This window comes from Lineus longissimus, chromosome 6, assembly GCF_910592395.1.
Source record: "Lineus longissimus chromosome 6, tnLinLong1.2, whole genome shotgun sequence".
NCBI lineage: Eukaryota > Metazoa > Nemertea > Pilidiophora > Heteronemertea > Lineidae > Lineus > Lineus longissimus.
In genome coordinates this window covers 13,398,788-13,413,720 of record NC_088313.1, presented here as the reverse complement: position 1 = coordinate 13,413,720, position 14,933 = coordinate 13,398,788, and the positions used below count along the sequence as shown (strand labels likewise).

Sequence of the window (14,933 nt, the reverse complement as noted above, 5' to 3'; positions counted from 1 at the left end):
TTGAGGTTCCCGATTTTCCTTACCATGTGACACCGTTATTAGAGTCAAATGATATTTTACCGTCTTTCAAACCCTACATAGTTGGCCAGAGTCAATTATGTATTCAGGTAGGACGAGTATGGTTTATGAGGCACACCACAAGTGTTTACAATGCTGTTATTGATATTTTCATGGATGAGTAGCCGAAGTTTGTTATATAGTACCTGACAATAACACTTGATTGTTAAATCATTCTCACCCCTTAAAGGACCAATAGCATTATCAATATCCTTAAAACCATGCTGTCAGCTGCCAAGTCATCTTCCACTATGCAGTGGTAGTTCCCATCATTGAATTGCAAAAAGAATTGATAAATTCCAAATCTGACTGAATTATTACGTTATACGATTTCAATCCGACTGGACCAAAAATTGGAAACTTCCAACACTTTCAGAAAAATAATTTACTGATGAAACAGGAGAGGAACAAACATATTAAGGTAAAAAGCCACCCACGCCTTAAACCTGCCCCCTTTCCCCTCCCCATAACTCTTGGTGACCTACCTTGCTTTTGCCAAGTTTGTGTTCCTGCGGCTTCTGATACAAGCTGTCCACCATTGGTGTCACACATGAAAAACAAGCGTACGCCATCGATATTAGTGTCGTGTACCCTCAAAGGTGTCGCCTCAGTCCACAAGTTGATGTAGTCTCGGTTTGAGATAGCAAGAAAAAGTCGGATAATCCAATATATTGTTGAAAAACTTAGTTGAGGCCCTGTAGCGATGTGAAAACAACTTCCTAGAACAGGGAACAATTGAAAAGAAAGCCACTTGAAAAGTGGTGGATCGTCATTCAAATCACAATGACGCAAATGGGTCATGTGATGATAACGTGGCCAATTAAACTTCAGGACTTCTTTTGTTTACAAAATAGATACTGTTATCTTTTGCTTTGATCAGTCTACTTCAACTTTGCACAACACACAGTGCAAATAGAGTTTAGTAAAGTTTGTCCAATTTAACAACACCACAGTTCAATTTCATGTCGAGACATTTCCAACTTTTGCAGGAGTTCCATTTCTACCCTCCTGAAAAAGGTTTAATTTGACAGCGGAAATGGAAATATTTATGCCCTAACTCTGTGTAGAAACTTGAATTTAAAAATCGCACCAAAAAATGATTATAGAAGCATATTTTTGCAAGGGAAGTCCCACGACAAATTTTGTGAAAATTTTTCAGTTTTTTTTGCTCTGGGCAGCTAGCTGTCACATCCCCGAATTTAGAAGAAGGAATTGGAATTCTGTGATTCTCGAATGAGGCGAGAATATTTTCAACTCCCAGCTTTCACAGGAGAGTACCATCAAGAGACTGAAAGGGCTGTCTGCTCTGCATACCATTTGATATCTGTCATGTGGTCAGATACGCACAGATGTGTCAAATTTCTCATATCCTCTGCAATTGATTGGGTTGCTGTTAGTTGTATATCTAATTCAGAACCAGACTCCCATGGGATAGGATCCTGCCCACACTATCAAAGTGAAGTGTCCTAATTTATAGACGAGAGATCAAATGAAAAACGTCTGACCAGTTTTCTTGCACTGCCAACTGTGTCCTCCTTAAGTGAGGTTCCAATGTGTCTTAACTTCCAGAGCATAAAATCAATAAAATCAAAATTGATCTACTATGTATTAAATAAGACATCTTTTAAGACATTCGTCTGTCAGTGTTCTTGATTACCAACAAGAACACCTATCAATTTCCCACACAGTACGACTTATTGTGACAGATTTGGGACAGCAGTTATTTCTTTTTTTCGATGTCTGAGCTTTGATTAGTCTGCAAAGTTTCAGGGGATGATCCTTATCCAGAATATGAGTGTTTGATATGACATGTCTGATGGCAGGGCTAGAGGGGCGAGGGCAGGGGGCAAATACACCCCCTCCCACAGCGTTACTAAAAGAAGTGTTCTTCATTCAAAATTTTGCCTCAGAAAGGGCAATTGGCAGGGTTCTGGGGCAAGTAGCTTCAAGCATTACTGAAGAAATGTTTTTCATTAAGAAAATTGCCTTATGGAGGATGCAGCAAGGGCAATACAAAGACCAATAGATGAGTTTTGCTGCCATAGTTGGCTCACCAAGGAAAATAACAGCATCAGCATGGTCTCAGAAAAAAAACCCTTACACTACTTTCAGTGCATGAACATACCAAGGTGCAATATATCACAACTTTTCTCCAACTGCCGACAGATTTCATTTCAAAATGCAGTAAATCTCTCCGAAATTGCTTTACAGACTGCAAAATAATTGCTTAGTTTCCCACTAGCAATTACAGATATTGTGCTCCTCACTTTTACACTGCGGTTCTTGCTCCTCAAGTTCCGTTTAGGTCGACTTCTAATCCTCTCAAGTCAAATCACGTTCATCCGTTGGAAATTTATTGTTCCCTCTGGGGCGGGGCTTTACCTCTACGATAAAAGTCTGGCTTTTGCAATGCAGTGCGATGCGATGTTCTCATGATTGGTTTGTTATCAAGTTGATACTTTCTGTAGATGATTGTGCCAAATAAGATTGAAACATGATGACATTTGACATTGCTGACATTTAAGATTGCATTCGTCGTCGTCATCAATTACCAGCCTGTTGGATTTTGGCTGGACTTATGGTGTCCTCCATAGGCTACTCTCCACCTGTTTGGGTCTTTGTACTTGACTTGGCATGGACAATCTAGTACCAGGGACTACAGCTTCAGCCTCTTCCAACAGGCCCTTGAATATTCATACGTTGTGTTATGTACAGCCAAGAAGTTTAGTTCCTTGAAAGTCAGGCCGGTTCATCCAGACATACAATCCTGGGTTCTCCCCTCCTCAGGATTGCATGGTAGCCAGCAGTGTTTATCTCTAGGCTATCGGGCTGCTCATGTGGCCAGTTGTTATGCCATCCAGTGTGGAGTCCATCACAAGCTACTCGTATAGTCAGTTGGAGAGGGTCTTTTGCTTTGTTCTGGTATAGGCAACAGGTATATGGAATAGTGGTTTTCATGTGAGTCAAAGGATATGCATGTGGCAGCACAATAAAGTGGCTTGCACGAGGTCTCAAGTGACAGTGACATGTGTTTGACCGGTATCGAATCCAAAGGATCAGATTGAGACTAGTCCACGTCGCCCTCAACACAACTATCCCTTCCCATCACCTACATTGAAGTTCCGATTTCCATGTCTCACATACCCAAGTTGATATTGAAGCTATCAGTGGCCCAAGTGAGTTCCTGTCAATCTGATTGCCCATGAGCTCAAGTGGCAGTGACATCCGTGTGACTGGTATTGTGACAAGTCCACTGCACCCCTCAAAACAACTTTCTGTTCCCATCACCTACATTCTGATACCAATATCTAACATACCCAAATTGATAATGTCTTTAGCTACCAGTGTTCCATCTGAGTTTCTGTCAATCTGATTGCCTGAGATCTCAAGTGAGAGCGACATGTGTGCGACTGGTATTAAATTCGAAGGATCATGCAGATTGAGACTGGACAACGGCGCCCCTCAAAACAACTGTCTGATCCTATCACCTATGTTGTAGGTTTGATTTCCATGTCTAACTTCCCCAACTTCACCTGTTAATGGTCCATGTGAGTTCCTGTCAATCTGTTTTCGCCCAGCTTCCTGCTGATGCATTATTTATGAGGTCCAGAGTATGTTTAATACTGATAGGGTAATCAGTCTACTGTTAGCTTAGGCTTATTAACCCTGTGTCAAGCTACCTTGGCTAATGGTCGGGATGATGTTTTAGGAAATCGTAAAATTAGCATTGTTCTTTGACTTGAAAGTGCTGGGCCCAATTCCTCATTCAGCATCAGAGACCAATGCCAGCATTAGCTAAACTAAGCATTATCTCCTTCAGTAAATTTCATTTAGGATTTTATTTATTGTAAATTTATTTACAAATACAATAAAGGATTAAACGCCAACGTTTATGCTAACGCCCTTTGAGAAGCTGGGCCCTGTTGTGTTTTACAATCCTGTGTTATACTTTGATGAGCACCAGGGCGAAGGGGTCCAATCCCCGTGGCCAATTCACTAACCAGGTTCCTGTTTGAGAGTGCATTTGTGAAAATGTAACGCTGACAAAAAAAGTTTACAGTACATGTACCTCAGCACATCAAGCATAGATTAAAAGAGATCATTCTTATCATCTTGACAACATCTACTCTTTCAGAAAATCCATTAGAAGCCTGTCACGTTCAACTTGAATTAAGAAGAAGATGAGTTTACCCATTAAGGCTTGTCTAAGTCTGAGATTGAGAAGTTTAACAACCCAGAGACTGATATCACAACATACTTCTTATTCTGTCCTGCTATTTATCCTTTAAGAAAACCCATGAGAAACCTGCCATGTTCAACCTGAATGAAGAAGAAGAGTTGACCCATTACGGCCAGTCTCTGTCGGAGATCGAGAAGTTCAATGATCCTGAGACTGATGACGAAGATGAGGAGGAAGAGGGACGAATCACTGGTAGGTACCCACTTCTTCTTCAACTTCACTTGGAGGTGCTATTCTGCAGGGAGTATTCTTCCTCCAAGGTGGGATGAGTGTTTTTTGTGCCACCTTGGTAGGCGCCAATTAAGTTTATCTAGATATGACAAGAGGTAGGGTCCACGCAAGCTACTCATGTTTCTCTATTGCATGGTGCCAGCAGTGTTATCCACTACGCTATGGCTCTCCTTTGACACACTCCTCGACGAGTTGAGCTTGGGAAGTGACGCACATACCTTTGGCGGTGTGATTTGTTTTCAAAGGAGAGATAATCATTCACTGATAGGAAATCTGATGTCAATCCTACCCACGGATGGTTTATCCCCTGCCCCTCGGCAAGCAGGATTATGTTGACATTCCGTATGTCCTTTGTCATTGCATTTTCGCTCTGTTGAATGGCTTGAATATGCTCCGATTGTTGGACCTGACAATCTCGTGATGGATTCAGCTGAGCCAGGCCGAATTTCCTGCAGATTTATCCAAGATAGTGTCCATGTTGGCTATCTTGAATATCATTTCCGCAGGATAACCTTAGAATGCCTGATTGCCCAACCTGATATGTTTACGCTTGATTAACTACGGCTGGGGGAGATCAGTGGGTTAGAGCGCCAGGCTCATAATCAGGAAGCTGTGGATTCGACTCTTTGAAGGATCCACGCTGTTTCGTCTCTGTGTCCTCAAGAAAGATAATAAACCCTAAAAATTTCCTTTTCTATCAGTCTTTTGAATTTTTAATGTTGTATATTTCAGCTTCTATGACCGGGGAGCAGCATTTTGGTGGCTTCATGACCAAAGTTGAAGGGAGTGAGAGACCAGAGGTTAATAAATCCTGGAAGGAAAGGATGGAAGAGATGATTGCAAAGTCTAAGAAAGCAAAGGTATAGTTTCAGCATCCTCAGTCATATTTTGCCCCTCAGTTTATTCTTAAAAAACAAATGTGTTTGCTGTTAACTCGCTTGATATCTGTTGCTGACGAGACCCAATCATGCTGCTGTTTCGTGTATGCAGTGAATTCTAATTGTGAAGGAGGAAACTGCTCTCAGCGCTCAACCAGTTGTAAAAAAAGCTTTTAAGAGCGCAAATTCTGTCTTAGTTTTCGAGTTTAGTTCAAAGAAAACTTTTTATTTTCAGTATGAGCGTCAGACGGAAAAGGAGAAGTCGCTAGAAATGACAGAAAAAGTTGACAGTGAATGGAAAGAACTCCACATGCTGATGGCAGCTTCGAAGGTAAGTCTATTGACATCTTTGCGGCTGTTGTGGCGATGCCATCTTTGAGTGATTGTTAAAACTATTTCACTGTGTCCATTTCTGGTAGCGAGGGACACCATAACACAAACTTCTCTTATCAACACTGTGTATGTGTACACCACACCACCTAACCCCTTCGCTACCAAGGCCTGTGGCATGCTCTGTACCACAACAGCGCCATACCTGGCCAACAGCAGAATAACACATGTAGAAAGCCTAGTGGCGAATGTCTGGCCTTTCATTCACAACTGTAATGAAGAAACCACTTGTTCTTCTAATTTGGGAAAAGCTGAGTTCCTTGCAAAAGAAAATCGCATCTTTAGTGAAAAATTGTCGAAGTCTGGCCTTCAGCGAGTGTCGGAGAGGTGTCAAGTGTGCGACTAGGGGGTTACAGGGTTCATGTTGACCTCTAGAGTAGTACATGTTGATAGGCTAGTGAATGTCTGCCCTGGTTTGTCTTACCAGGGAAAAATGAGTTCCGGGCAAAAGAATATCCCATGTCTGGTGAAAAAGTGTTGAAATCTGGCTCTCAGGTTTTTCACCAAGCGTCAAATAGAAGTGGAGTGTCTGACCAAGTTACAGAGTTCATGTTGACTGCTAAATAAGTGGCCGTGGTAGTAGAAGAGTACTTAAACCAGAACTTTTTCATTTTTCAACAGAAAACCAAAGAAGACAAAGAAGGTGAAAAAGGCCTCGACGACTTTGATGTGACGGTGAGACAACTTGGATTCGAAGCCAAAGGTCAGGCTACTGATCGTCTCAAGACGGAGGACGAGTTGGCCCAGGAGGAGAGGGAGCGCCTTGAGAAACTGGAGGAAGATCGTCTCCAGCGGATGAAGGGATTCCTGGCCGAGGACGACGAGCCAAAGACACAGCATCGGTCGGCAGATGATTTGGATGATGGGTACGACTGGTGGATATATTGATAGATAAAGCAACGAGGGTGATTTAGCTCTGGAAAACAAGGGCCAGGATTAGAATCTGACTGCCCTCGCTCATCTAATAAAATTGAGGTAACACCATGACCATGACGTCAGGAGAACTGGTGTTTTGGTCTACTTTAGTGTGCAACATCACCAAACGGACTGAAATGCTGGTCCACTGTTGTCAATGATGTTCATAATAATTGGAAGTTGCATTAGAACTGTGAGAAATTGTTATAATTAGTTGTGTTTTCTCTTTATCAGGCTTTACTATGGAGATAAGCCTAAAGGAAAGAAAAGCGTGCAGTTCCACTTGAGTTATAAAGATGGCAAGATGCTGACCCCTGAGACTGAGGAACAGAGCGGAGACGAGGATGGGTCTGAGGAAGGAGGGTCTGGGGATGAAGGAGTAGATGAGGAAGGGTCCGAGGCTGGTGAGGAGAGTGAAGACGGTGAGTTGGTTACAGTGACCGGCAGTGGAATGTCTTCATATTCAAAGTACATGTATATGTACACAAAGTAAGAAGAAGCATTTCAGTCCAGAAAAATGTTTGTGTGCTGTTGTTTAGAAGGAAGGAGGTCACATTGAGCACCTGCTGAAATAAGGCAAGGTTTGGTATCCACTGATATAGCTGGACTTGTGTTCTTGGCATTGGTAGCATATCAGTATTTCAAGGCCTAGTGAATTGAAATTTTGATAGCTTACTTTTAATATCGCAAGCTGGATCAGGGCTGAATTTCAAAGATATCGATGCACTTTTTGAACGGTACGTTTTTAGCTACGAGAGGTGAGTGTTTGCTTTGGCGTGGTGTCCGTCGTCGTCATCGTCCGTAAACCGATAGCAGGGCACGTTTGGTAACTATTGAGTTGAATCTTGGAACATATGTACCCTTGTGTAATGACACCTTGGAGACCAAGTTTTGGTCCGATCCGATTCTCGATATGCCCACCAAGTGGCTAAAACCATAAACACTAAAAATGCTACATCTCCTGAACTAAGGGCTTGATCATCACCAATTTTCTATCATAGATGCACTTAACAATGACACATGACATAACACCCGGGTTTTTGATTTGACCTAATTTTCAAGGTCACAGAGGTCAAATGGTGTAAATTAGCCGCTTGAGTGTAACTATGGCACGTTTCTTAACCGCTAAAGCTATGAACTTGAAATTTGGTACACTTGACTTTCTATGTTATGTTACCTCCGACACCGAATTTCGGTTCGATCTGATTCTTCACTTGGCCACCAGGGGGCCAGAAGTGGAAACCTAACCTTTGAGTGACTCGTTTTTCGATAAAATGTTTATGGCAGGTTCTCCTAGCAAGGATACATCACATATCATATGGGTTTTTGATATGATCAAATGAGCATTCACTACGTTTTGAAAAAGTTCTAATTGCTTTATGATTTCAAGTTCTAGCCAAAATGGTGGTACCTATGGTCAACCATTAACACTACATGACACAATACCATGCTCTTCAACCATCTTTTCTTCACATGAGGTGAGCACAATGGCCCTGGCCATTTAATTTCAGATCATCCTATATATGTCCGACATTTTCTATTTGCCTGTTGTCTGATAAGTAGCTCATTCTTCATTTCTATTCACTATGACGTGTACTTTCTGAACTTAGGACACCATGGCCTCACATCATTCTATACATAGACCCCTCTTGCCCTTTCTATCTTTACTTGGGCCATCCCAGCCCCTCACTACTTGACATATGCCTCGCTCTGGCCAACCTGGTCACTCATACCTATATATGCTGTGCTATTCGTCATCCTGGCTGCTCATGTCTATGCTGTACCTGGGCTTTCCTGGCCCCTTATTTCCTTACATGCTGTACTTGGGCCTCTCTGGCCCCTTATTTCTGTCCACCCTAGTGACATGATGTGCTTGGGCCACCCTGGCCTCTTAATTTCTGTCCACCCCTGATTACACGATGTGATTTGGCCAGGCCTTTTATTTCTGTCCATGCCTCATTACATGATGTGCTTGGGCCACCCTGGCCTCTTATTGCTGTCCACCCCTGGTTACATGATGTGCTTGGGCCATCCTGGCCCCTAATTTTCTAACTATCCCTGGTAACATGCTGTGCTTGGGCCACCCTGGCCTCTTATTTCTGTCCACCCCTGGTTACATGATGTGCTTGGGCCACTCTGGCCCCTAATTTCTATCTATCTCTGGTAACAAGCTCTGCTTGTACCACTCTGGCCTCTTATTTCTGTCCACCCCTGGTTACATGATGTGCTTTGGCCACCCTGGCCCCTAATTTCTATCTATCCCTGGTTACATGCTGTGCTTAGGCCACTCTGGCCTCTTATTTCTCTCCATTGTGCCTAGTCCCCATCATTTCTGTACATGTGCATTATGTTTTTCGACAACCCTACATGTAGATAATCTGTAAAAAAAATCATGACCATTACAGTGAAAATTCAGCCATCCTAAAACCGTTACCTCTGCTTACAGACGAGGAGGACAAATATTCTGATATTGATGTGGAGAGTGAAGATGAGGTTTCCGAAGGGGAGGAGGGTGTGGAAGAGGAGAGTCCCGAAGGGCAGGAGAAGAAGAAGGGAATATTAAAAAAAGATCCCAAGAAAATGCTGGCGAACCTGAAGGTAATGATTTCATATCTTCCACTTATTTGGAGGCAGTTAGGACCTCACGCAGGTTCGTTCTTCCTCTTCAGCATTCGCTTGGGGAGTAATAAGAAAAGAAAGCAGTTAAAATCATGTTATTATGTTTCAATATTTTTTCAGAAACGGAAAGCAGTAATGGAAGCCGCCAGGAAAGAATTGCCGTATACCTTTGAAGCTCCCGCTGCCTACGAAGACCTTGTCGTTCTGTTAGGGGATCACACGGTCCAGGACCAGCTCACTATCATAGCACGGCTGAGGAAATGCACCCACCCTAGTATAGCTGAAGGCAATAAGGAGAAACTTGAACAGACTTTTGAATACCTTTTGGAATATTTTGGCGACTTGGCTGCACATCGGCCACCTCAGTTAGAACTCATTGACAAATTGACGGTGCCGCTTTATGAAATGTCGCAGCAGTTCCCACTCAAAGCTGCCGAGGTTATCAATGACTTTCTGTCGGGGCGGCGAGATGGTTTTAAGGATATGGCCGAAAGACGAGCTGGAAGGGGCACTTTCCCTTATTTAGATACAGTGAGTAGCGTCTTTTAGGTGAAAGAGTTGTTCATATTTGGTGTGTCACGTGTGCGGGATAGGACATCAGCCTATACAGCCGATGCAAAGGGGTTAAAAATTTGATGAATCATTATCAGACTTCCATACAGACGAATACTTTGTTGTGCCCTTCGCTCTTTGGGGATTTCATCTGTGTTTTTTTTTACTTTCAGCTTGTCTATTTCAAGTTAGTCTCTGTGTTATTCCCAACATCTGATCTCCGTCATCCTGTCGTCACGCCAACCATGTTATTCATGGCACAGATATTGACACAGTCTCCAGTCAGTAATTTGAGAGATGTCTCTGTTGGCCTCTTCATCATTAATTTATTTCTTGAGGTTTGTTTTATAACTTTGGTTTTAATGTTTCCCCAGTAAAAGTGACACCCTTAAAAAAAATTTTATCAAAAAACAGTAGAAATACGAAATTCATAATCTATGCGATCTTGAACAGCAGGACTTGGTGCGCGTACAACACGAAAGCAACCCAGTAGTTTATTTACCACAATATTTAATAAATACATGTATGATGTCCACATATTGCCGTTACCAAATGGACACAGATTATTTTGGTAAATTTCCTAATAAGTGCATATGCAAGCTTTCATATTTTCCCAGGTAAGGCCACTTTCCCGATTCTGCTGTTGGGTAATTTGGAAGGCCTGTCATGGAGACACAAGATTAAGATAAGATTTGAGGTCAGTTCGAGAACCGATTATTCTCAGTTCTCGTGGTTACTCATTGTGTTGTCTTTTTCAGTACGTAAGTTTATCCAAACGATTGTTGCCCGAAGTCCTCACTTTTCTTCACGGGCTGCTATTTTTGGCGGTGGAGAAAGACCCAAAACAAAGTATGTCACCTGTTAACTGTACATGTAGACTGTAAATTTGTGCCGATTATGCAAAAAATCTTGATTTACAAAAACAAAAAAACCAGAAAATATTTTTTATACAAAAAAGAAAGACATTTTGTAATCTGCCATTATAAAAATTGTGAAAAGTAAAAAGGTGCAAAAATTTTGTGGTGCACCGTAATTTAGGACAACGATGAAAGTAAAATGCCAATTTAACAACTGGAAGAAAAGAAACTGTAAAAAATATGACTTTTTGATAAAAGTCCGCACAAAAAATGTAATAAAACACGAGAAGGTTGAAACGTGCAAATGAAAACTGGTAAAAACCACTGTGTGTGCCCACAACTATGACTAAAAGTTTCGAATTTTTATTTTCAGTTGAGCAAGTCTTCCCACCATTCAAGCCTGTGGGTAAAAATATAGATCTACTGCTATTGAAAGAAAAAGCCAAGAAAGTAAACGTGGTGCCGTTCAAGATTAGTGAGACGATTTGTTGCACCGATGTCAGGAAACTCGATACCAAGGAATATAGGCGAGTCTTGCATTTATTCAAAAACGCTTCTGTGAGGCATGAAATTTTCGTGACGCTAAAAGTTAGTGAATTACTTTCACGTGGCGGTGGACTTAATATCGCATTTGCTGCCGAGATTTATTGGTAAAGGGCCCAAGTCACTTTTGAAACCCACCCAGTACTGTAGTGTGCCAAATTTTTGCATTGGAAAACCTGAAGAAATTTCGTAATTTGCAAAAATAAAAATCATGAATATTTAACTTTTTCAGAAATTGACACAAAAGTGCAAAAAAATGGTGCAAATTTTGGGCGTTTATAGTGAATAAAACACAAGCAACGATCTACGTATTCTCGACGTTTCGTGTATTTGACACTTTTTCAAAGAGATGGGCGTTTGGGCGTTTGGGCGTTGACTGTATCTTTTGTTTCCTATTTTCAGAGTGAGTGTGATATCACAGACCCTGAAATTAATCGGAGCCTACAACGCCCTATACACAGATCTACCAGCATGGAAGGAGCTTTTCTCGCCAATTCACCAAATGCTGCAGAAATTGCCAATCAAAAGATACCCAAAAGCAATTCAAGATCTCCACTCGTCACTTGTTGAGACTTTTTCTGGTCCAGGTAACCCTAGACAGTTCCTGACCTTTGCAAAGAGAAAGCCGGCTTCTATTAGGCAAATGGAGCCCAAGTTTGATGAAGTGTAAGTATGTTTTTGAGACAATGCCGTGTTGCAATGGCCTGCTGGCGTAACTTCTGCCGTAACTTCTGCCGTAACCTTGCCTGTTTACATTGGAGGCACGCTGCTTACATCACTTTATGAAAACGGACAGGGACGGTCAGATACCACTCGTTCCACATCACTTTATGAAATCACCTATCCTTATGACTGTCAGCGCGGTCTAGCGTGATGCCTGTACACCTTCTATAGTACTTTTAAGTGTTCATTTTGGGTCGAGGTGCCACTTTCATGTCAAAAATACCTCTGGGAATACATCGAAACGGCAGTGATCATATATAAAGACAAGAAATGAGATGAAAGGAAGAGAGATCTGATCAGATACTTCAGACCATTATAACATTTCTCTCAACATGAAGAACAAGTAGCTCCAAGAAAAAGCAGCAGCTGTTCAATGAACACAGGAAAGAGATGATAGGGTATAACTAACTCATTCCTTGAGTTAGTTATTTTTGCTCTTTGCATACTGCTTGGCACTAAGGCCAAACAGGGACAGTTATCAACTTATTGCCTTCTAAACCTGATCAGAAAGCCATTGTAAACTCCCGTATGTTGATTCTCATAACCTAGATGTTTACACTACTGGCTAAAAGGGCCTGGTTCCATCCCGGGGTGATCCCGGTCTCATTCTCATCACTAGGTTTGATTTATAGAAGCGTGGTGGCTTCAAGGAGAAACTGCAACCTCTCCGTAAACACAGGACGGAGATGAAAGGGGGCCAAAGAGGGAAGTTAGATCTAATACTTTGGGTAAAACTAACTCTTTTCTCGTTCTCGTTACTAGGTTCGATGGAAAGAAGAAGCGTGGTGGATCGCGAGGCTTCAAGGAGAAACAGCAGCTCCTCCACAAACACAAGAAGGAGATGAAGGGGGCCATGAGAGAGATCAGGAAAGACAACCAGTTCTTGGCAAAACAGAAACTCAAGGAACAAATGGAGTTGTAAGTTTCAGCTGGGAACTTTCCCAAATCAGACAGGTCACTTCAACAGACTGGCCAACGAGTACACTTTTTGAGTATAAATCATCTTTTTGACCAACATTAATGAAAAATTAGATACTCCTTGACTGTTGGATTTGGCATAGGTAAATGTATTAGGCAGACACTAGTAGAAATCGCTAGAGTACTCCAAAATGCAACTGAAATAATATTTGGACATTTTGGAGTTGGCGGGTCTGCTGCAGTTTGTAGTACTTAGTACTCGAGAGGTTCTACCAGGTGCCTCTGCACTGAGGCCAAAAAGGGACAGTAATCAATCATTGCCTTCTAAACATTATCATCAGAAAGCCATTGGAAACTCCTGTACATGTATGTTGATTCTCGTAACCTAAAGGTTTATACTGATGGCTAAAAGGGCCCGGTTCAATCCCGGGGTTAACCCTGGATTGTATTTCTGAATGAACCAGTGAGGCTTTAGAGGAACTCAAATTCTTAGAAGGCTCAATATTATGATATATTATTGGGGTATGTCGAATGTCCCTTGTACCTGACTGTCTATGCCAGGGCAAGGAAAAGTTCTACATAGATGGACAGGAACCTATAGCAAACTCCATACCTCTCGCAATAACCCATTAGGGTCATGACGCCAGGAGTTGATCCCAGGCTGAAAGGAAAAACTAAATAGGATCTCAGCCATACGGCAGTGTGTAATGATAATATATGAGTCTTCATGGCTGTCATTGTAAGCACTCTTTGTGCGATGATTATGTTTATTCCTGTTTGTCGGCCATTAATAATTCTTACCCCAGGCACATTGATCTTAACAGGACCATGCAGTAGGCAAGGTGTGAGCAGAAGGTAGTGAACAAGACACCCTGTATACATCGATGAGGCCTCCTAAATAAGATGATAGTAGATTAACGATCAAACTTTTTTGTCTTTTTTCAGGGATGTTGAGAGGAAGCGTAAGGTGAAGGAGATCCATTCGATGTTAGCAAATCAGGAGGGAGATTTCCAGGCGATGAAGAGGAAGAAGAGCAGTTGAGGATAACCGAAGAAGAGGTCAATAAGATGGAGTCATTCTCATTCTAATACATTAGAGGGCCTAGTCCTACAACCATTCTACGCCATTTTAAAAAATCAATTAACATGTGCGTGTTTGTAATTTTGGGCAACTAATTGGTCTTGAAAGGTGTTGCGAAGCATATGGACTAAACGACATGCAGAATATCCCCCAAAAGCCAAATTTTACCGAAATTGTGTAAACCTTTTGTGCTCTTTGCTCATGTGCATCAGGGTATTGGCGTGCAAAAACAAAGCAAGAGAGAGAAATAATTGGTAGTATTCCTCCAATGAGACAGCAAAATTTGAAGCAAAATTGCTGCCGGTCACAAACCCCACAACTGCACAGCTTTTACATTGGCTTTTGATTATGCAGTGCATGGCAGTGATAACAGATCACAAAGCCGTTAAAAGCAGCAAAACTGTGACAGTAAACTGCTGTACATGTAGTGGAATCAGACCTTTTCTCCTTTGAAGCAGTGTATTATATTGTATATAATATTGGTGAAATAAAAGAAATTATAATAACCAAATTAAGTTGTTGATGCCATTTTTCATTCGACACATTCTGTATTGAAATCTACTGTGGCATGCTGCTGCAGATGACTATTAACCCGGAAATATTTGCGCCATTTTATTGCAACTTTGGCATTATTTGAATGAAGCCATAAAAATGTGTTTTTTATCACGAACTGGCTGAACGATTTCAACTAGAGAGCCTTTCCCCAAGATACTAAAAAGCTAGCTACAGCCCTGCCAGTTCTATATATTTCCATTTAATACAGTCGTAATTCCAGACTCTAATCTTATCCGTATAAGAGGGGATCTGTGAAGTTGAGGCAGTAGTGCAGGGGAGTTGATGCGAGGGCGGGGCAGTAAATCCATTCTGTGCAAGTGACATATACTGCTGTTACCCTGGTGACATTACCGATGATTTTATTGCAAGGTTTT

General features: G+C 41.7%; 2 protein-coding genes across 5 annotated transcripts in view; one reads left to right on the top strand and one right to left on the bottom strand.

The window, feature by feature from the left end:
• Window positions 1–777, bottom strand: part of LOC135488972 (nicotinamide/nicotinic acid mononucleotide adenylyltransferase 3-like) — a 75,441-nt gene extending 74,664 nt beyond the window's left edge. The window contains exon 1 of one of the 2 annotated variants that reach the window (XM_064774000.1): window positions 543–777. In XM_064774000.1, coding sequence (XP_064630070.1) covers window positions 543–629 — 87 coding nt within the window. In that variant the 5' untranslated portion in view covers window positions 630–777. The remainder of the gene's footprint in view (window positions 1–542) is intronic. The other variant, XM_064773999.1, reaches the window with a different exon arrangement.
• Window positions 1–14,491, top strand: part of LOC135488971 (nucleolar protein 14-like) — a 75,279-nt gene extending 60,788 nt beyond the window's left edge. For all 3 annotated transcript variants that reach the window (XM_064773993.1, XM_064773995.1, XM_064773994.1), the window contains exons 5-17: window positions 4,348–4,489; window positions 5,261–5,388; window positions 5,642–5,737; window positions 6,418–6,662; window positions 6,946–7,133; window positions 9,158–9,309; window positions 9,451–9,861; window positions 10,056–10,220; window positions 10,641–10,731; window positions 11,113–11,266; window positions 11,685–11,948; window positions 12,768–12,923; window positions 13,869–14,491. In XM_064773993.1, coding sequence (XP_064630063.1) covers window positions 4,348–4,489; window positions 5,261–5,388; window positions 5,642–5,737; window positions 6,418–6,662; window positions 6,946–7,133; window positions 9,158–9,309; window positions 9,451–9,861; window positions 10,056–10,220; window positions 10,641–10,731; window positions 11,113–11,266; window positions 11,685–11,948; window positions 12,768–12,923; window positions 13,869–13,965 — 2,289 coding nt within the window. In that variant the 3' untranslated portion in view covers window positions 13,966–14,491. The remainder of the gene's footprint in view (window positions 1–4,347; window positions 4,490–5,260; window positions 5,389–5,641; window positions 5,738–6,417; window positions 6,663–6,945; window positions 7,134–9,157; window positions 9,310–9,450; window positions 9,862–10,055; window positions 10,221–10,640; window positions 10,732–11,112; window positions 11,267–11,684; window positions 11,949–12,767; window positions 12,924–13,868) is intronic.
• The last annotated feature ends 442 nt before the right edge of the window (window positions 14,492–14,933 follow it).